Source organism: Schistocerca piceifrons, chromosome 3, assembly GCF_021461385.2.
Source record: "Schistocerca piceifrons isolate TAMUIC-IGC-003096 chromosome 3, iqSchPice1.1, whole genome shotgun sequence".
Lineage (NCBI taxonomy): Eukaryota > Metazoa > Arthropoda > Insecta > Orthoptera > Acrididae > Schistocerca > Schistocerca piceifrons.
The window spans coordinates 87,438,166-87,461,561 of record NC_060140.1 but is presented as its reverse complement, the minus strand read 5'-3'; the positions used below and the strand labels follow the sequence as shown (position 1 = coordinate 87,461,561).

General features: G+C 39.7%; 1 protein-coding gene across 1 annotated transcript in view; it reads right to left on the bottom strand.

The window, feature by feature from the left end:
- Positions 1–23,396, bottom strand: part of LOC124789546 (UDP-glucosyltransferase 2-like) — a 111,631-nt gene that overhangs the window by 22,976 nt on the left and 65,259 nt on the right. Inside the window, exon 5 of the mRNA XM_047256945.1 lies at positions 12,687–12,909. Within this exon, the coding sequence (XP_047112901.1) occupies positions 12,687–12,909 (223 nt within the window). The remainder of the gene's footprint in view (positions 1–12,686; positions 12,910–23,396) is intronic.

The window sequence follows — 23,396 nt, the reverse complement described above, 5'->3', positions numbered from 1 at the left end:
TGTTAAAAGTGTTGTCTGCACAAATTACAGCACTGGGACAACAAAATGTAGAACAAAGACAGCAATTTGCTGCACAAAATGACAATATTAATGCACAAATTGCAGCACAGGGGCAGTTAATTACCACACAGGGTAGCGATATTAGTAAACAGATTGAGAAAATTGATGTAAAAGTAGACATTGTGAGTAATGAAATTAAAAACCTTAAAAGCGAAATTACTGTCATCAATGGCAATATTGCCAACATGCAAGGACAAATTGATGACATTAACGAAAGATTTGACTCTGAAGTAATTAAAATTCAAGATCAAATTGAACCCTTAGTCTGTACTAAGGTTGACGAAAAGGTATTCGGTATTAAATCCGAAATACAAACCGAATGTAACGCGGAATTTGCACAGATTAAACAATCTGTAACAGAAACAAGCAGAGCTCTAACCAAACAGATTCTTACTTGCGAAAAGAAGTGTGAACATAACACTTCACAAATCCAAGGCAAAGTGTATGACTTGGAAAGGAAAATACAAACCGGACCTATACATTTTACTGAAAGAATGCCTCTCAGTAAAATATTAGAGGGCGAGGAAAAATTCGACCCAGCAAAGAGACATAACGGATGGCACCCCTTAGACTTTGTAAAGAATTGCGAAAGAAATTTTCCTGAATATTTGACTGACCAGGAAAAAATTAATGTTGTAATCAGTGCATTAACGGGAGACGCAAAAAGGTGGGGGTTAAATCTTGATACTAACCAGATGTCTTTTGAAACCTTCAAACAAAAATTTATTGACGAATACTGGTCAGAACAAAAACAAGACCAGTTGTGGCGTGAATTTCTAATGGCCAGACTGTATGATGTCAGAGGTAGGCAAACCATGAAAGAATTTTGCGAATCATGGTACAGAAAACTGATACATTTGAAGGCTAGAAGAACTGAAGCTGAGATCGTTTGGGTTCTTTGGCAGAAACTGCCTGAGGATTCGAAACGATATGTTGGGAGTACACACAGTAGTTTTTCTGCGTTCTTGGAAAGGGTAGAAGATGAAGATCATTGGCGAAGAAATCGCGAGTACCGTCCCCATAATAGCAATAATTATTCGCGAGAAAGTAATGACCAAGCTGAACGACAGGAAAACGGTAGATTTCGTGTAAACACGATTCAAAGAGGTCGTGCGAGAGGTACAGGAAATTATACGACGCGCGGCAGAGGATACATAGCACGGAATTCCCAAACTAGAGACGAAATGGAAAACTAAAAACCGCGTGTGTTACGGGCCGGATTCACGCGGAAACCGGTTTTGGGCCCAAAGAAAAGATGCCAAATATTAGATTCGAGAAGGAAAGACGTGAACTACGGGGCAGGAAGGTTAAGGGCGCGCCTATAGTAGACGGGCGCGGAATGATACATAGTGGCGTTCCCAGTGCGAAGTCACGTGACCCTTCGTGCTCGGGCCAGCCGTTGCCGAAGCAGCGTACATTGCACTTGGCAGCAGACACAAATGGCAGACGTCGGAACAAGATGGCTGCCGTAGAGAGAGACAGAAGAGGGGGGATCGGACACTTCCGATGGCCAGTTTCAGTAGTAGATGAATGTAGAGATGAAAATAAAGTTAATATGTCATATGATAATGAAAACTCGGTATCGGAATCGTGTGAAAAGACTTTTTTAAAGAATGCAAGGGAGCCTGAAAAGGCGAGTGGAAAGGAGAACATTTGTACTGTTAATAATGTGTATGAAGTAAAAGACGTAAATGTGGGGGAGGTTGTGATGAATGAAGAGGAAAGGGAGGTAGAATATGCCACGCAAAAGACGTGTGCACAATTAATAATAGGCAAAAATGAGGTAGAGGAGGACGTTAGTAATCATGACATTATGAGCAGTGCAGATGAAATTATTGTTGATGGAAAGGTGTTTAATAGTTTTGATGTACAAAGGTCTAGTAAGAATTTCGCACGATTACCTGAAAATGACAGCATGGAAGAAAATGAAATGAAAGTTATTGAAGTATGTGACGATTATACTAAGTATGAAGTTAAGGCTGAAATCGTTCAAAGTGATATAACAGAAGTGGCTGACTGTCCAAACGATGTGCATTATGTTGAAAAGGAGTCGGAAAAGGAAGTGGCTGAGACATCTAGTGATAATCTGCCTCACTGTCTAAAAGTTGCTTTCCTGCTCGAATCTGATAACGAAATAGAACCTAGTGATAGTTCAGACGAAGGAGAGACGACAGATTCAGATACAGATGAATTTTCGGAGGTCGGCAAACATAATTATACCTTTACAGAAAGAGGTTACGAAAAAATTAACGACATCTTTTCGAAACAAAATCCGGAATGTGTAACTGAAACAAAACCGAAAGAGCCGCCGGATGATACTATATTAGGGCGGGCTTTACTAAATGAAATGACGGAAATAAATTTACAGAAACCTAAAGAATGTTCAGAGATAAATATAGTAGACCGTGAACTGTTAAAGATCTGTAAAGATGTAGAGGTCCACAAACCCAAAAAGCCACCTGATATACGATTGAAATCAGTAGGTAATATTTCCTGGAAAGATATTATGGTTGAGCAGGATTTATTATGGGAAGAACATTGTGACCTGTTAAAGAAAACCCTTATTGCTCTTCAAGCAGGGGGCATGACTTTAAAGTTAAAAAAGTGTGAATTTGTGAGACAAGAAATTAAGTTTTTAGGACACATAATAACCACATCTGGGATTAGCAAGGACCCAGGAAAGCTTAATGCTATTGAAAATTGCCCTCCTCCAAAGAACAGGAAACAGTTGAAAGCGTTTTTAGGTCTTTGTGGGTTTTACCGCAAATTTGTGAAAGGGCAAGCTTTTAACAGCCCACATTTGAATGGCTTGTTAAAGAAAAATAGTGTATATATTTGGACATCTGAATGTCAGAAAGATTTTGAAAATTTGAAAACCGAGTTAGTAAGGGAAAATATTTTACATCATCCAGTTTTAAGTGAGCCATTCCACATGATTACAGACAGTAGTGCTTATGGTATTGGTGTTGAAATATTTCAGGAAAACACAGAATCTGGGGAAACTGAACATAATACCATTGCTTTTGCTAGTAGAACTTTAACTAAATATGAGAAAAACTATACTATTTCAGAGAAGGAGGCTTTAGCAATCATTTGGGGATTAAAGAAATTTAGGAATTATTTATGGGGACATAAAACTATAATTCATACAGACCACAAGGCATTAACCTTTTTAAAAAACTGTCGACTGTTTACTGGCAGGTTGAGTCGATGGGCTTTGTACTTACAACAGTTTGATCATGAGATATTATACATTAAAGGTAGTGACAATTATGTAGCTGATGCTTTATCACGGTTGCCTGAGGGTATGAACAACTTACCAAGGGAAGATAATGAAGATGGCAAATTCCATGTAAGATATATTAAGGAGGTTCCAGGTAGGAAAAGAATTGAGCAAATTTGTAAAAGTATGAGGTTCCACCAGAATGAGGATGAAATTTGGAAATCAGTGAAAGTTAATTTTAGTAACCCGAATTACCCACAAATCTGTAGATGTTACAAGATATTTAATGGAATTTTATACAGGAGAAAGAATACCAGCACTGAAGAATGGAAGGTGTGTTGGCCTAGGCAATTTGAGACTGAAGTAATTGATTATTTTCATCTTGCCTTAGGGCATTGTGGTCCCAAGAAATGCATTGAAAAGTTAAATGATGTTGTTGCAATTAATGTAGGTGTTACTAAGAAAATTACTGAGAGAATAAGATCTTGTGATGTATGTCAGAGGGCAAAAGTAACAAACAAACAAAATCAAGGTTTCATGCAGAATACCGTACCAGAGGACACATTAGAATTACTGTCAGTGGATTTGTATGGTCCTTTACCTAAAACCTCAGGTAATTGGTCTTACATTGTTGTAGTATTGGAAGTATTCTCCAAATTTATTAAATTATATCCAATCAGGAAAGCCACTGCTAAAGCAGTCTTCAGCAAGATGACTGAGTATTTTAACACCATTGGTAAACCTAAAGCAGTTTTGTCTGATAATGGACCACAGTTTATCTCAAAAATCTGGAAGGAAGGCATGAAGCAACATGATGTTCAAGTTAAATATATTTCAGCTTACCACCCAGCTAGTAACCCTGTCGAAAGATATATGCGTGAAATAGGAAGGTTAGGTAGAACCTACTGTCACCATAACCATAAGGCTTGGGGCAGATTTGTAAATGACTTTGAAAAGACCATGAACACCTTATACCATGAAACCACAGGTTTTACCCCTGAAGAAATTCTGTTGGACCATAAAAGTAAAAGTATTATTGAAGAGATCTTGCAATTCCCCCCTATTGTAGGAATTAACCTGCATGAGAAAAAAGAGTTAGTTAAGAAAAGAATGAAAGAGAAAGCGGCCGCTAGATCTAAGAGGCATGATAATAACCTCAAAACAACTAAATTTAAGCTTGGAGATTATGTTTTAGTAAAGACCCATGAAAAATCTAGCGAAATTAATAATGAAATTTCTAAATTCAAATATATTTACAATGGACCTTTTGAAGTGCAAGGAACTCCACATGCAAATGCTTATTTTCTTGTGTACCCTAGGTCAAGGAAGCCTTTAGGAGTTAGAAATATAGTTGACCTGAAAATGTATGTCCACAGAAACCAATAATGAGTGAAATGTACAACCCTCAGGGGGCAATGCACTCTTTGCATTGTCAGGTGCCTGACGAGCACCAGGGACCCGAGTCGTTGCTAGCACTACTTCCATTTCTTTTCGTGCTGCCAACCTTCCTCTTCATCATTCAGAACTTTTACTATCTTCTTTCCTTCTTCTCTATCAGAGTGTATTGAATAGTGTGGCAATGATGTAAGATATTGTGTATTGTTTGTGGACAAGTAAATGGAAAAATAATATGGGTACACTAGAAAATGGCAAAGAATAGTGAAAATATAGTGGGTACTGTAAAGGAAAAATGAAATTAAAAAGTAATTGGAAAGAGAAATATGGATGAGAAAAGGTAAGAATATTGAAAAGAAAAGGTAAATGAATGCCATAATATAATTAAATGTAAATGTTTTTGAAAAAGAAAGGGGCAAATATGGTGTTGAAAAACTGTATATGTGTTTAAAACTGAGGAGATGAACCTGGCTAAGGTATGTGTAAAGTAGATGTGAGGTATGTGTCTAGTGCCAGCAAAAGAGTTGGCAGAAATCTCTTGCAATAGGATATGAAATTATTGTCCTGATCTTGATGTATGTAATGACCTAACTGTGTGTGGAAAAGCAATGATAAAGGAGTAGTAAGAAATACTTTATCCTAACTTGATCCTGAATATGACATTTAATTCTTTCTCGATTAATGTATATGTTACCTGATTGTGTCATTTGAAAAGAAATGGTTTTGTTACCAGTGTCTAATTGCTGTTTCAAAGTTACAGGTTTCATGTTTTATACCACTAATGCAAATTTTACCAAAAGTGTGTCAGAATGATAAAAAAACCTGGAAATAATGACAATAAACTGCTCAAAAATATGTTGATGGGCAGTAAAACAAGACAAAATAATAAAAATGCTGTGGTCCTGATGCTAAGGACTACAAAATATACGATGTGAGCAGTAACCAAAGGACTTGCCATTGTGGGGCAAGGAGCTGATAAGTGGTCATGAACTGCCAAACCTAGAGGATGGGGCAGTGTGTCAATTTAAAAATGTGTTTTTTGTGTATTCTTAATCTAAATTGTGTTTTTGTGTCTAAATGTGTATGTAAAAAGACTGCTAAACCAATAATGGGTAGAATGTGTAACATGGACTGCTAGTGCTGAGGCAAGCAGTGAATTAAGTTAGGTTTTTTTGAGCAATATGTTATAAACTGACTATTCTTATTGAAGTCAGTGAAAAGTTATTATAAAATGTAAAAGGAATCTTATTTAAATGGATGTAGATGTTTTTGATACTAGGTTTTTTGAAATAACGTAGTTTTGGACTGCCCTGTTTTAAAACACAGCAGTGATGATTAAAGATAGGCTCTGAATATGTTAGTGTGTTTATGTGTAACAAATATTTTGGACTGCTATTAATGAAGAGCAGCTTTAAAGTTAATTATTTTGAAAAAAAACCTTGCAAAGTTACTTTGGTATTTAAGGATTCAGTTGGAAAAGGTTTCCATAGCTGTTTGTGTAAATTTTTGTACATATGTGGATGCAAACTGATATTTTCAATATTTCATTAATTGCTGAACCTTGTAAAATGTACTGTGATCATTAATATGCTTGTGTGTCTGTGAAATTTTCATTCCTCTAAAATTATTGAGAGACAAACTTCTGTTTTGCTAACTTAGAATGTTCTGTGTTGTTGTATATGTGTATTTTCTTTATTTTATTTGAAGGCTATACCATATTCTACTAATATGCAGATTAATTTTGTACTGATTGCCTATTAATTGAACTGTGTGTGTATGAAAAGAACATGCTTAAAGATATTTTGTGTAATGATGAAATTTAATTTCCTTAAACTAGTGTGAATATGAAAATTTATGTAAATGTCTTATTTTGAAAATCTTTTGGAAGAAATGTATGCAATTTCTTAGTGTATATACTGTATGTTTGTAATATGATTTTTTTTTTCCCCAACTGAAGTTGGATGGAATAATTTTTTTTTTTTTGTCACCACCAGCACCACTTAGGTGTTATAGATGTTTCCTTGAAGTATCCCTTACAGGAAACTTCAACGAAACATGGGGCATGTGTAACACCACAGCGCTTATGCTGTATGGATTTATTTATTTTTTTGCTTTTGCTTTATTTAATGTCATATTGTTGATCTTTTGTAAATGTGTTTGAATCGATAACATAAAATTGTGTACTCTTTTCTTTGTCAAACTTTGATGTCATGATTTGATTGTATGCTGTGTAACATATCTCTCGTTTAAATGCTTTGACCCATTTGGAGGGAACAATACTTACTGTATATGATTGTAATTTTGTGTGAATAATTTTCTGTAGACATGTTAATATGTGAAAATGTTTTGTTTTATTTAATGTATTTGGTTGCTGTTATGTAAATTGCTGATCCTCACTTAGGGCTCTTAGTTATTCTGTATGTAAATGGTGTAGTGGTTCCCCTCGGGAACGGAACTGTGTAGCGCGCGCAAATTGTGGTTGGCCTAGGTGGAAAAGGTGGAACATATAGTTAGTCGGAGACGAGCAGTAGTCGGAGACGAGCCACCAGTCGGAAAGGAGCTACCAGTCTGTGCACTGTCAATGTAAAGGTGCATATCATGCTGATTCAGAGAGAGGCTTTTACTGCTTCTTTCCAATGCCTCGGATGGGTGGATAAATAGCTGGATCTATTCTGGAATTTGTATGAATCATCGCCATGAAGATACGATAAAGTCCGGCAATCCTACCTGTAATTCCACCTACCAACATGCAGTTGCCACCACATTGCGCAATCACTGTAATGTAATACTATATTGATGTACAGTGAAGGATCAGCCTAATGGATGTGTTAGTGTGCTGAAATATAAGGTAATTCATATCGGAATTTATTTACCTACCTTGATTTTACTCCTCATCATAACACCTCTCAGGGTCCTCTCCGTTTGAAGTAAAGTGATTACCGAGTGTCTTTACTGAAAGTACGTTGAAGCCTAGAGCTTTGTTAAATAATGCCTCTTGAACTTATTAAAAAGATAGTTAAATCTAATGTGGTAACAGAGTGAGTTAAAGCAAATGTTATTTATCCAATAATAATTTTCCTATTGAAACTGCTATTTAAAGTGCTGTTACCAACTTCAAACTTTAGGCTGAGTCTTATAAAGTAAATGATCACGTTGTTGTCTGTGGTAAATTCCAAAAGGTGAGTCAGTTTCTTGCAATTTTGTCAACATTGTGTTTCGTTGTAGTAAAAGTGAGAAAGCTGCAGTTGTGAAACGTTACATTTTCATGTATGCCAAGTGTTTGTCTCTCATGTGTGCATATTAACAGTATAAAGACCACTCAGTTTGTGTAAACCCTGAAAGTGATAGTGTTTTTCTGTACCTGTTATAATTTTGAAAATAGTTCCTGCTGCTCTAACTGTTAGCTTCAATCTTAAAACATATGTGTGTTAGAGTTCATTGCACTCGCGTGTTGCTAAGTCTAGGTTGTGTCTGTTGTGTTGTCCATTATAGTTACTTATACCTACTTTCATAAACGAGAATGTTAATCTTTCTCTTGCCTAATTAGGCTGGCGACCGTTTCCCTTATTCTATAAACAGTATAGCTAGGCAAAATTTTGTTTGTCACTATTCCAATATTAACGTAATTCTGACTCTCATTCCCGATAAGCCACTTCCATTAGGAACAATACGGTCAACTTAACAAAATTCCTCTCAGAGGGTAACACTGCTCTGTTGCTTTGTGCCATAGTTACTTTTACAAAATTGTTTTATGTTACAACCTGCTTCTGGCATTGAGGTTATGGTACAGTAGTTAGCAGACGGGGAGTGTTATAAGCTTCTGAGTAAATTTACCATAATTTGACGGTTCTCAGGCCCAACAGAAGAGCTTCTTCCTTGGCTGACTTGTCCCTTCTAACATTCCAGCCCAGTTTGCACTACTCAGTCACTGATCGACCTTTGGTTGTTCCATGTGTTTACCGTCTCCGTTAACAAATAAAGTTAAATCAAATATCACACAAGACTAATCTCTAAGTGACAAGTATCGAATGGGCACATACAGATCAGGTTCAAATAAGATTTCGTTTGTAATCAACCAATTTGTTTCGTTGACTTTTGGCGTTGTGTAAAACACGAGGTGCCAAGACGCATTAGAAACACTAATGCACAGCATTCCTCCACAAAATACTACTACTACTAATAATAATAATAATAATTAACCCCGTGGAGGCCCGGGAAAAGAATAGGCCTCCGGTATGTTCTGCCAGTCGTAAAAGGCGACGAAAAGAACAAACCACTAATAGGGCTAACCCCCCTTTTAGTGTGATTACTTGGTTCAGGACAGAACTAATGAAGCCTCGGACAAGCGCCGTCATGGTCGGGGACGACGCTTGAACCCTATGCCCGCCCACAATGGTAACGGCACTGCTAGCCAACTGGAAAATGATTTAAATCAAAATAGAGGTGTTTTGAAGGATATGCTTCCCGCAACCACCCTAGAAGGAAAACAAAGACAGAGGATGAGATGGTCAGATGAAGTTAATCGACACCTCATGTTCTGTTATTACCAAGCAACAAACCTAGGAACCAACACAACTGGATACAGATCACAAGTATACACAACATTTATTACCAGATACCCAGAATTAAAATTTTTAACAGAACAACGACTAGCTGATCAGATCCGCGTAATAATCAAAAATAACAGGATACCCCGGTCAGAATTAGAAAACATCAAACAACAAGTACAACAAATACTGGAACAAAATAATGCGCAATCAGAAGAAGAAGAAAATATAGTAATGGACTCAAACATCCCAGAGAAAACAAACAAAGAACAACACGCATCAATTAAACAATCAGAGGAAAACGAAATCGTAAGACAGCCACCAGAACAAGCACAAATAGAACACGAAGTGACACACATGTTAGATACAGAAGAAAAATTTCAGCTGACATATATAGAATACAAAGACACAAATACAGACATTAGACCATTCTTGTATAGACCGCCAAATAACCCACAAGTCCAAACAACAATAAAAACTATCAACACAATCATACACAACGAAATAAATGAAAACACAACTATGGAAGAGTTACAACTACTGGTTTATATAGGAGCACTCAGTACACTAAATATACACACTAGGCAGAGATCATAACCAACCAACACACAGAAGAAACCCAAAAAACCAGCATGGCAACACAGGCTACAGATCAGAATAGAAAAACTGAGAAAAGACATCGGACAGCTAACACAATTTATAAGAAATGAAATGTCAGAAAGAAAATGAAAAAGGTTAGGTAAAATCTCACAACAAGAAACGATAGAGCAATTAGATGAAAAGAAGCAGAAATTACAAGCATTGGCCAAACGACTTAGAAGATACAAAAAAAAGTGAAAATGGAAGGAAACAAAACCAAACATTCAACACAAACCAAAAGAAATTTTACCAGACAATAGATAACACACACATTAAAATAGACAATCCACCAAACATAACAGACATGAAACACTTCTAGAGCAACATATGGTCAAACCTGGTACAACATAACAGGCATGCATGGTGGATACAAGCAGAAACAGACACATACAAGATGATACCACAAATGCCTGAAGTGATAATTTTGCAACATGAAGTCACCCAAGCAATTAATTCTACTCACAATTGGAAAGCCCATGGAAAAGATAAAATAGCAAATTTCTGGCTAAAGAAGTTCACCTCAACACATTCACATCTAACTAAATTATTTAACAGTTACATTGCAGAGCCATACACATTCCCTGATACACTTACACATGGAATAACGTATCTGAAACCTAAAGATCAAGCAGACACAGCAAACCCAGCTAAATATCGTCCCATAACATGCCTACCAACAATATATAAAATATTAACTTCAGTCATTACACAGAAATTAATGACACATACAACACAGAACACAATTATAAATGAAGAACAAAAAGGCTGTTGCAAACGAGCACGAGGATGTAAAGAGCAACTGATAATAGATGCAGAGGTGACATATCAAGCTAAAACTAAACAAAGGTCGCTACACTACGCATACATTGATTACCAAAAAGCTTTTGATAGTGTACCCCACTCATGGTTACTACAAATATTGGAAATATATAAAGTAGATCCTAAATTGATACAGTTCCTAAACATAGTAATGAAAAATTGGAAAACCACACTTAATATCCAAACAAATTCAAATAATAACACATCACAGCCAATACAGATTAAGCGTGGAATATACCAAGGAGACTCATTAAGTCCTTTCTGGTTCTGCCTTGCTCTGAACCCACTATCCAACATGCTAAATAATACAAATTATGGATACAATATTACTGGAACATACCCACACAAAATCACACATTTGCTATACATGGATGAGCTAAAACTACTGGCAGCAACAAATCAACAACTCAACCAATTACTAAAGATAACAGAAGTATTCAGCAATGATATAAATATGGCTTTTGGAACAGACAAATGTAAGAAAAATAGAATTGTCAAGGGAAAACACACTAAACAAGAAGATTACATATTGGATAACCACAGCGACTGCATAGAAGCGATGGAAAAAACAGATGCCGATAAATATCTAGGATACAGACAAAAAATAGGATTAGATAATACAAATATTAAAGAAGAACTAAAAGAAAAATATAGACAAAGACTAACAAAAATACTGAAAACAGAATTGACAGCAAGAAACAAGACAAAAGCTATAAATACTTATGCTATACCAATATTGACCTACTCATTTGGAGTTGTGAAATGGAGTAACACAGACCTAGAAGCACTCAATACACTTACACGATGACAATGCCACAAATATAGAATACATCACATACATTCAGCAACAGAAAGATTCACATTAAGCAGAAAGGAAGGAGGAAGGGGATTTATCGACATAAAAATCCTATATTATGGACAGGTAGACAATTTAAGAAAATTCTAGAACGAGCAGAAACTAGCAAAATACACAAAGCAATCACTCATATAAATACATTGGCTACACCACTGCAATTTCATAACCACTTCTACAACCCTTTAGATCACATAACATCAACAGATACGAAGAAAGTAAATTGGAAAAAGAAAACACTACATGGCAAGCACCCGTATGATCTAACACAGCCACACATCGATCAAGACGCATCCAACACATGGCTAAGAAAAGGCAATATATACAGTGAGACGGAAGGATTCATGATTGCAATACAGGATCAAACAATAAACACCAGATATTACAGCAAGCATATTATTAAAAATCCCAATACCACAACAGATAAATGCAGACTTTGCAAAGGACAAATAGAAACAGTAGATAACATCACAAGCGGATGTACAATACTAGCAAATACAGAATACCCCAGAAGACATGACAATGTAGCAAAAATAATACATCAACAACTTGCCATACAACATAAACTAATAAAACAACACGTTCCCACATACAAGTATGCACCACAAAATGTACTGGAGAATGATGACTACAAATTATACTGGAACAGAACCATTATAACAGATAAAACAACACCACATAACAAACCTGACATCGTACTCACCAATAAAAAGAAGAAATTAACACAACTAATCGAAATATCCATACCCAATACAACGAATATACAAAAGAAAACAGGAGAAAAAAATTGAAAAATACATCCAACTGGCTGAGGAAGTCAAGGACATGTGGCATCAGGATAAAGTTGACATTATACCAATTATACTATCAACTACAAGAGTCATACCACACAATATCCATCAGTACATCGATGCAATACAGCTACATCCAAACATATATATACAACTACAGAAATCCGTAATTATTGATACATGTTCAATTACCCGAAAGTTCCTAAATGCAATATAACATATACCGTACAGTTAAAAGGAAGTCACGCTTGATCAAGGTCCGCGTCACTTTCCATTTTTGACCAGACATAACGTCTGAGAAAAGAAAGAAATAATAATGATAATGATGATAGTGTCACTAGGGCACTTATACGTTATACCTAGTACTGACTGTTGTGGGAACCACTTGGACATTTTGACGTTAGGCGGCAGGTCTGACGCATCGTCAGTCTCCCACTTCCAGAGCACCCTCTGCGGCAGCTGGGAGAAGGCATCGAGGAAGGCTCGTCGCTTTTCTGGTGGCATTTTACTGCTCAGTACGTTGGTGCCCAGGCTGAAGTAGATGACGCCTTCAGTCGCCCCGTCCAACCACTCCTGTATGTCCTGTTGGCGAAACAGAACAAATGTAGGTGCATAATTGCCGTTGCATCTTTTGAGATCAGACGAAATGTATTCATTAATAAAGTAGATAAATTACTTGTACAGGCTTCTTTCATAAATGTGCATCCAAAAGAGAACATAGCGTTGCGCTGATCATCAAACGAATCAGAGATACACTAAGTTATCAAAAGTATCTGAACACCCCCAACAACGAACGTTTTCCATATTAGGTACATTGTGCTGCCACCTGCTGCCAGGTACTCGATATCAGCGATCTCAGTAGTATTTAGACATCGTGAGAGAGCAGAATGTGGCACTCCGCGGAAGTCACACACTTCGAACGTGGTCAGGTGGTAGGGTGTCACTTGTGTCATACGTCTGTACGTGAAATTTCCACACTCCTAAACATCTCTAGGTCCACTGCTTCCAATGTCATAGTGAAGCGGAAACGTGAAGGGACACGACAGCACAAAAGCGTACGGGTTGACGTCGTCTTTTGACTGACAGAGACCGCCGACAGTTGAAGAGGGTCGTAACGTGTAATAGGCAGAGCCATCTATCCAGACCATCACAAACGAATTCCAAACTGCGTCAGGATCCACTGCATGTACTATGACAGTTAGGAGGTAAGTGAGAAAATTGGGATTTCATGGTCGAGCGGCTACTCATAAGCCACACATCACGCCGGTAAATGCCAAATGATGCCTCAGTTGGTCTAAGGAGCGTAAACATTGGTCGATTTAACAGTGGAAAAACGTGTGGAGTGACGAAACACGATACACAATGTGGCGATCCGATGGCAGGGTGTGGGTATGGCGAATGCCCGGTGAACGTTATCTACCAGCGTGTGTAGTGCCAACAGTAAAATTCGGAGGCGGTGGTGTTATGGTATGGTCGTGTTTTTCATGGAGGGGGCTTACACCTTTGCTGTTTTGCGTGGCACTATCACAACACAGACCAACATTGGTGTTTTAAGCATCTTCTTGCTTCCCACTGTTGATGAGCAATTCGGAGATCGCGATTGCATCTTTCAACACGATCGAGGATTCGAACCTGCAACCGTAGCAGTCGCGCGGTTCCGTACTGAAGCGCCTAGAATGGCTCGGTGACCACGGCCGGCCAGCCTGGTGTCCGGATACTTTTGATCACATAGCGTAGCTCTCATGGCAGATGAAGCTGATCTACTGCTTCGCACAATTCAATACCAGAACATGCATGGGATCATCATATGTTCAGATACTGTGCAGGACACCTGAAAGTTAGGCGTACACCATTTCGTCGATATACCGACCCTAAAAGAAATCAAGTCTTCCTAGGGTTCTAATCCTCTCAAGTTCTGGTGACTACGCTTTTACCGTCCCCTGAGCCATCTCGACAGCGCGTCGACAGTTTATTTGCTTTACATTGGACACCTCCTTTACCAGACTGACTCTCTGAGCTCTGACTGATAATATTCAGACTGTCAGATGTAACTGTGGGTCTTGAAGATCAAAAACAGAAGCTGTCCAGCGTCCGCCTCTCGGTATTTCTTCGGACAGACTCCCGTTTGGACGAACATAGTAGTAAGTATACCTTCCGTATAGAAACAACTGAAGTATTGGAAAGCAAATAAAACACCAGGTCCGAATGGAATGCCAGTTCGATTTTACAAGGAGTACTCTACGGCATTGGCCCTTCAGCTTTAATTTATCGTGGCTCTCTCGCCCAGCACAAAGGCCCAAGCGACAGGAAAAAAGCTCGGGTGACTCCAGTATATAAGAAGTGCAGAAGAACGCGCCCGCGAAATTGCAGACCAATATCCTTAACCTCTGTTTGCTGCAGAATCCTTGAACATAAGAAAATTTGTTATTGTATAACAAATTTTCTTGAGACTGAGAAGTTTATGTCCACGAATCAACATGGTTTTAGAAAGCATCGCTCGTGCGAAACTCAGCTTGCCCTATTCTTACATGATGTGTATGAACCATGGATGAAGGGTAACAGGTCGTTTCCATATTTCTAGATTTCTCGAAAGCATTTGATACCGTGCCCCATCGCAGGCTATTAACGAAGGTACGATCATCTCAGGTTAACATCTCACTCATATTCCAGGGATACTGATTCAGTTTTGTTCAGGTAAGGAAATTAGTAGTTGCGATATCAAACGCGAAATAAAACATTTTCGTCACGTTGCTGATATCAGCTGATAGCTTGTGTGTTTTCTGTGTGAAGGGTGTGCAGTGATTCTTGTCGAGCAGAGAATGAGGAGTTTGAGAGTAGCTTCTCACATTTTGAAATGCTTGTTCAGTATGTGTATTGTGTGCAATAACTGGTGTTGATGAATGAAACATCTTCAAATTTTTGACAACCTCATGCCCTCAGGTACACGTAACGTTACCTTCACAATGATCAGTTTTTGTCCATCTAATTACAACAGAATAGCCGGCCAGGATCGCCGAGCGGTTCTAGGCGCTACAGTCTGGAACCGCGCGACCGCTACGGTCGCAGGTTCGAATCCTGCCTCGGTCATGGATGTGTGTGACGTCCTTAGGTTAGTTAGGTTTAAGTAGTTCTAAGTTCTAGGGGACTGATGTCCTTAGAAGTTAAGTCCCATAGTGCTCAGAGCCTTTTTTCTTTTTTTTTTTTTTTTTACAAAAGAATAAAAGAAACTTTCCGTGCCACACACGTCTCGTCTTAATTATTTAAAAGACATCATTGGTGGCCTGAAATATTTACATATTTTTGTATAAATTATTTTGTCTTACATATTGCAAGTTGAACATTGAGGTCGTAAACTGTTCTGGTACATTTACTTCGTGCTATGTTTTGGATATTGTGACCAACTGTTGAACATTATTGCTAACTATGTATTTGTGATGTCTGTGATCTCTCTCTCTCTCTCTCTCTCTCTCTCTCTCTCTGTGTGTGTGTGTGTGTGTGTGTGTGTGTGTGTGTGTGTGTGTGAGAGAGAGAGAGAGAGAGAGAGAGAGAGAGAGAGAGAGAATAATTGAACATACGTTTTATTATGGTTAGATGTTTGTATGCATACGGTTTTTACTTTTTATTTTTTACTTGTGTGAGTATGGTACTTTTCCTGCACTGAAATAAGGCATTTACTGTAGTTATTTATCTCGATGATTTTCATGTCTTGCAGCAAGATGGTAGGATGATGGTTATGATGATGCAGGTGCTCTCTCAATGTGCAATGTTTGCTTTTACTTTTCCAAACGCTGATGTGTCTTTGTAAAGTGATTAAACTTCCAGCTTGTCATGCCTATGTATACTGCATCACAGCTTTGACATTCAAGTTTGTATATTGCTGTGCCCTGAAAGTAGTCGTTTTCGATTGTTAGTGGTTAAAGTTTCTTTGGAATACTTACCCAGTTTTATATGCTATATGAAGGTACACTTTGGGTGTTACTTTATGTGTGTAAGTCATAAAATACCATGTACTTTATTTCCTTGTGGCGTTGTCATTCCTTATATGTGTGCTCTGTATTTGAGGGTTTGGGGCTTATGAGGTTTCACGTATTCTGGATGTGTTGTGTTTATATTGTACTTCTGTTTCAAGTTTTTGATTGAGACAGTGTACTAGGTGCCTATCGTATGAATTGTTCTTAGCTGTTTGTGTGATTGTATGCATTTCTTTTTAATAATGTCTCTTGTGAAGTGAAATACTGTTTATTCTGTACAATATGTGCTTCAGTAAAGATAGTTTGATGATTGGATGTGCAATGAATTATTGTGTCTGTAGCTCTTCGTTTTCTCTAAAAACTGAAAGAATGTTTGTCAAATTTCATTATTATTATTATATCAGGACAGTTTATTTGGTCTCCTTTTTCTTCTTCAAGTGTGAACTTATCTTCTGATGTACCCTGTTGATTTCTCACTGTAGTTGCTCTATTTTGTTTTTATTTGGCTCATCTATCACATATATAATGTCATCCACACATCTATGCTAATATGTGGTTCAAATCTTTCATTAGTGGCTGTCCTTTCTAATATCTGTTTTCTAAACGACTCATAAAATGTTGGTTAAGGTTTCTGATTTAGGGGTCCTATCGGTAGTCCATTGCTTTTGCAGACAGTATTCATCCTCAAACTGGAAGCAGTTTTGTTGAGTGATCAGCTCTTGCATACTTGATATGCTTCTGCAGTAATGCGCAGTGAGATGTGACATTTTGTTTTATATCCTCTACTGTTTCTGTGAGAGGTATGAATGTATACACATTTTCATGCTGAATGAAATCAGTAACACTCTGTGTGGTACCTCTATGTTCCCTATGTGTTCAGTTAAGTCTCCTGCATACTCGACAGTTTCTCCTTTATAGTTTTTGGTGATTATTTTTTCGAGATGCTTGGTCCTGTGATGTGTTGTAGGTTTCCTGAAATTTATAATTGGTCTCATGGATATGTTAGTTAATGTATTTTTGCTTGGCTGCAGGGTCTCATGCTTGGGGGTTCACAGCTGCTATCTAGTATTTATGTTTATCAGTAAGTGCATGTTGAAAGTTTTTAGTCTATTTTTCATATTTGCTGGCAATTGTGCAGTTGTGCCTGCTTTTGTAGTGTTGGCACTTACGCATTCCTTTTGATGTATTGTTTTTTTTCCATAACTACTGTTATGTGTTCCTTGCTTGCTCTAGTTATTACAGCGTTACTCATTATTAACATCTGTTTCATTGTTTTCATAGTGCTTGCTTCCATGTGGTTGTCCTTGTCATGTTGGTGCAGCATTTGTTTTATTATCCTATTTATGTCGTTTTTTACTAATTCTCTTGTCAGTCCTATGTTTATTTTCACTATCGTTTTGTCGATTTTCATATGTGAGAATGTATTCACTTTCTGCTGTGAGATTTGCTGTACATCGTCTATTCTAAAATCAAAGAGATAGAAAGTATGAAAACGAAAAACTGCTATTGAGAAAATGGTTGACACATTGCATCAACAGTAGGTTAAATAATCAATAAATAGTAAAAACTGACCACATCCTTACAAGTGAAGAAGAGCAAAATAATTATGAAATAAATTTAAGATTAGTAAAAAGAAAAATAACGAGCAAAACAGAACAAATAAAACTGGTTTTGCATTGAGAACGGGGGAGGGTCACAAATCCCCATCTAGTCATCATGATTTAGGTTTTCCATGGTTTCCTTTAATTACCTCAGAAAATGTCATGATGCTTTCTACTACAAGATGACAGCCAAAGAACCGTACTATTCTTGTCAAACTAAACCTGTAAGGACACAAACATGTGAATATGTATTTACGTTTTCTATTTTTAAACTGTAGAACTACAATACATTCGTGATCCTTGTTAAAGGGATCGAGAGAGAAATGAAACTAGTGTTACTGTTATTGTTAGAAATGGTACTACTGCTATTACTGAGATATTCGAATTTCAAAAAAAATATACGCGATAGTCAATGAAAAGTATACTGCCACGAAAAATCAGAAGAACTGAATGAAATGTAGTCCTATATGAGCAACGGTTTCCACGAGTTTATGAGAAAATTTAATTGTGTAAACTGCATTTTAATTGTGCCGTTGTTTAACCTTAACTCACAATTCATGTGAAGGTAGAAATAACGAAACCCGTCATTCAAACAGGCGCCGCTGATTCCTCTCATTCAGCAAGAATGTGTGGAGAGTCACCTAGCTATGTTTCAATGCAATCATAAGCAATAGTGCGCGTTATACCAATTTTGGGAAGGTTCGGTCAGAACTTAGAATATAAGGACAAATGGGAACGAAAAGCTAACCAGATAAAATATTAGTCACCTCCTTGAAAGGGTATGTTAATCGCTTTAGGATACTGTAAAGTGTGTATAAGTGGCATCAGGCCATTATGTGATCCTCTACTGCTAACGTAGGTTATGACAGTGAAATGGTGTGTACGCTGAGGTGACAAACGCCATGCGATATCTCGTCTGCCCACTGCAGTGCAACACCTTGACGTGGCATGGACTCAATAGCTAGTTGGCCGTCCCCTGCAGAAATATTGATCCATGCTGCCTCTGTAGCCGACCATAACTACGAAAAATGTGGCCGGTGCCGGATTTTGTGCACGAACTGACCTCTTGATTATGTCCCAAAAATGTTCAATGGGATTCATGTCAGGCGATGGGCGTGACCTGATCATTCGCTTGAACTGGCCAGAATTTTCTTAAAACTAATCACGAACAACTGCAGCCTAGTGGCATATTTGGGAACTAGAAGTCCATGAATGACTGCAAAATGGTCTCCAAGTAGTCGAAGATAACCACTTCCAGTCAGTGATTGGTTCAGTAGGGCTAGAGGACCCAGTACATACAACGTAAACACAGCCCACACCATTATGAAATCACCAGCAGCTCGCACAGTGCCTTGTTGACAACTTGGGTCCACGGCTTTGTGGGCATGCGCCACACTCGAACCCTACCATCAGTTCTTACCAACTGAAATCGACACTCATCTAACGAGAGGACCGTTTTCAAGCAGTCTGCGGTCCAACGAATATGGCCACGAGCCCACGAGAGGCGCTGCAGGCGATGTCGTGCTGTTAGCAAAGGATCCCGCGTCGGCCGTCTGCTGCCATAGCCTATTAACGCCTTATTTCGCCACACTGTCCTAATTCACTAACCGTCCCACATTGATTTCTGCGGTTATTTCACGCGGAGTTGTTTGTCTGTTAGCACTGACGACGCTACGCAAACGGTGCTGTTTTCGGTCGTTAAATGCATCGAAGCTACTTACAAGAATAATATACAGAAGAATGGAAAAGAAAATTGAGAATGCGCTAGGTGACGATCAGTTTGGCTTTAGGAAAAATAAAGGGACGAGAGAGGCAATTCTGACGTTACGGCTAATAATGGAAGCAAGGCTAAAGAAAAATCAAGACACTTTCACAGGATTTGTCGACCTGGAAAAAGCGTTCGACAATATAAAATGGTGCAAGATGTTCGAGATTCTGAAAAAAGTAGGGGTAAGCTATAGGGAGAGACGAATCATGTACAATATGTACAACAACCAAGAGGGAATAATAAGAGTGGACGATCAAGAACGAAGTGCTCGTATTAAGAAGGGTGTAAGACAAGGCTGTAGCCTTTCGCCCCTACTCTTCAACCTGTACATCGAGGAAGCAATGATGGAAATACAAGAAAGGTTCAGGAGTGGAATTAAAATACAAGGTGAAAGGATATCAGTGATACGATTCGCTGATGACATTGCTATCCTGAGTGAAAGTGAAGAAGAATTAAATCATCTGCTGAACGGAATGAACAGTCTAATGAGTACACAGTATGGTCTGAGAGTAAATCGGAGAAAGACGAAGGTAATGAGAAGTAGTAGAAATGAGAACAGCGGGAAACTTAACATCAGGACTGATAGTCACGAAGTCAATGAAGTTAAGGAATTCTGCTACCTAGGCAGTAAAATAACCAATGACGGACGGAGCAAGGAGAACATCAAAAGCAGACTCGCTATGGCAAAGAAGGCATTTCTGGCCAAGAGAAGTCTACTAATATCAAATACCGGCCTTAATTTGAGGAAGAAATTTTATGAGGATGTACGTCTGGAGTACAGCATTGTATGGTAGTGAAACATGGACTGTGGGAAAGCCGGAACAGAAGAGAATCGAAGCATTTGAGATGTGGTGCTATAGACGAATGTTGAAAATTAGGTGGACTGATAAGGTAAGCAATGAGGAGGTTATACGCAGAATCGGAGAGGAAAGGAATATGTGGAAAACACTGATAAGGAGAAGGGACAGGATGATAGGACATCTGCTAAGACATGAGGGAATGACTTCCATGGTACTAGAGGGAGCTGTAGAGAGCAAAAACTGTAGAGGAAGACAGAGATTGGAATACGTCAAGCAAATAATTGAGGACGTAGGTTGCAAGTGCTACTCTGAGATGAAGAGGTTAGGACAGGAAAGGAATTCGTGGCGGGCCGCATCAAACCAGTCAGTAGACCGACGACCAAAAAAAATATGAAGGCCGTCAGCCACTGCGTTGTCCGCGATGAGAGATAACTCTTGAAATTTGGTAAAAATGAAATGAGTGTATGGCACCTTTGGCCGGGAGGCACCATTCGGGGAAGTTCGGCCACCCAGTGCAAGTTTTATTTCATTCGACGCCACACTGGGCGACAACACAGCACCCAGTCCATGAGTGGAGAAAAACTCCAACCTAACCGGGAATCGTACCCAGGCCCGCTTGCATGGGAGGCAAGCACGTTGCCACCCAGCTAAGCAGGCGGACTTGAAAATTGGTATTCTCGGCACACTTTTGACACTGTGGATCCCGGAATATTGAATTACCTAACGATTTCCATAATACACTCCTGGAAATGGAAAAAAGAACACATTGACACCGGTGTGTCAGACCCACCATACTTGCTCCGGACACTGCGAGAGGGCTGTACAAGCAATGATCACACGCACGGCACAGCGGACACACCAGGAACCGAGGTGTTGGCCGTCGAATGGCGCTAGCCGCGCAGCATTTGTGCACCGCCGCCGTCAGTGTCAGCCAGTTTGCCGTGGCATACGGAGCTCCATCGCAGTCTTTAACACTGGTAGCATGGCGCGACAGCGTGGACGTGAACCGTATGTGCAGTTGACGGACTTTGAGCGAGGGCGTATAGTGGGCATGCGGGAGGCCGGGTGGACGTACCGCCGAATTGCTCAACACGTGGGGCGTGAGGTCTCCACAGTACATCGATGTTGTCGCCAGTGGTCGGCGGAAGGTGCACGTGCCCGTCGACCTGGGACCGGACCGCAGCGACGCACGGATGCACGCCAAGACCGTAGGATCCTACGCAGTGCCGAAGGGGACCGCACCGTCAGTTCCCAGCAAATTAGGGACACTGTTGCTCCCGGGGTATCGGCGAGGACCATTCGCAACCGTCTCCATGAAGCTGGGCTACGGTCCCGCACACCGTTAGGCCGTCTTCCGCTCACGCCCCAACATCATGCAGCCCGCCTCCAGTGGTGTCGCGACAGGCGTGAATGGAGGGACGAATGGAGACGTGTCGTCTTCAGCGATGAGAGTCGCTTCTGCTTTGGTGCCAATGATGGTCGTATGCGTGTTTGACGCCGTGCAGGTGAGCGCCACAATCAGGACTGCATACGACCGAGGCACACAGGGCCAACACCTGGCATCATGGTGTGGGGAGCGATCTCCTACACTGGCCGTACACCACTGGTGATCGTCGAGGGGACACTGAATAGTGCACGGTACATCCAAACCGTCATCGAACCCATCGTTTTACCATTCCTAGACCGGCAAGGGAACTTGCTGTTCCAACAGGACAATGCACGTCCGCATGTATCCCGTGCCACCCAACGTGCTCTAGAAGGTGTAAGTCAACTACCCTGGCCAGCAAGATCTCCGGATCTGTCCCCCATTGAGCATGTTTGGGACTGGATGAAGCGTCGTCTCACGCGGTCTGCACGTCCAGCACGAACGCTGGTCCAACTGAGGCGCCAGGTGGAAATGGCATGGCAAGCCGTTCCAGAGGACTACATCCAGCATCTCTACGATCGTCTCCATGGGAGAATAGCAGCCTGCATTGCTGCGAAAGGTGGATATACACTGTACTAGTGCCGACATTGTGCATGCTCTGTTGCCTGTGTGTATGTGCCTGTGGTTCTGTCAGTGTGATCATGTGATGTATCTGACCCCAGGAATGTGTGAATAAAGTTTCCCCTTCCTGGGACAATGAATTCACGGTGTTCTTATTTCAATTTCCAGGAGTGTAGAATGTCCCATGCATCTAGCTCCAACTACCATTCCGCGTTCAAAGTCTGTTAATTGCCGTCGCGCGATATAACCACGTGGAAGCCTGTTCATACGAACACCTGACTACAAATAACAGCTCTGCCAACGCACTGCCCCTTTACACTTTGTGTGCGCGAAATTAGCGCCATCTCAATATGTGTGTATTGGTGTCCCATGTCTTCTGTCACCTCACTGTATGTGAAAGTCGGGTGTATGAAACTAGCGCGCTAAGATAGGTCGACTTGAAAGAACGGCATAAAGAAGCCATCATGTCTGGACATGCCCACGATTATACTGTGAATGAATGTCCCAGACTTGTTGACGCATCATAGCGGATTATGCACCATGTCTAGAAAAAAACGTGGAACACTCGAACCCCTGTAACTCGGCAAATAAATAGAGGTATTAAAACGATCCTACCTAGGGGGGCCAGAAACGAGTGTCATGCCTCGCATATTACAGTATGTTAGAGGCTCGTGGTCCTGTCATTAGCATTCTTAACTTTCGATCATAGCTCCCTGGGTTCAATTCCCAGCTGGGTTGGAGATTTTCTCACTCAGGACCGAGTGTGTAGGTGTGTGTGTCTGTGTAATCTTCCTCATAATTTCATACTCATCGACGTGCAAGTCATCAAAGTGGGTTCAGACTTGCAGCAGCTGGCCACAGTCTCCAGAAGGCTGTTTGAACCCGATAGGGTTCTGAATGCTATGAACATCTAGAGTCGGATACCTTGTAAAAGGCTATTGA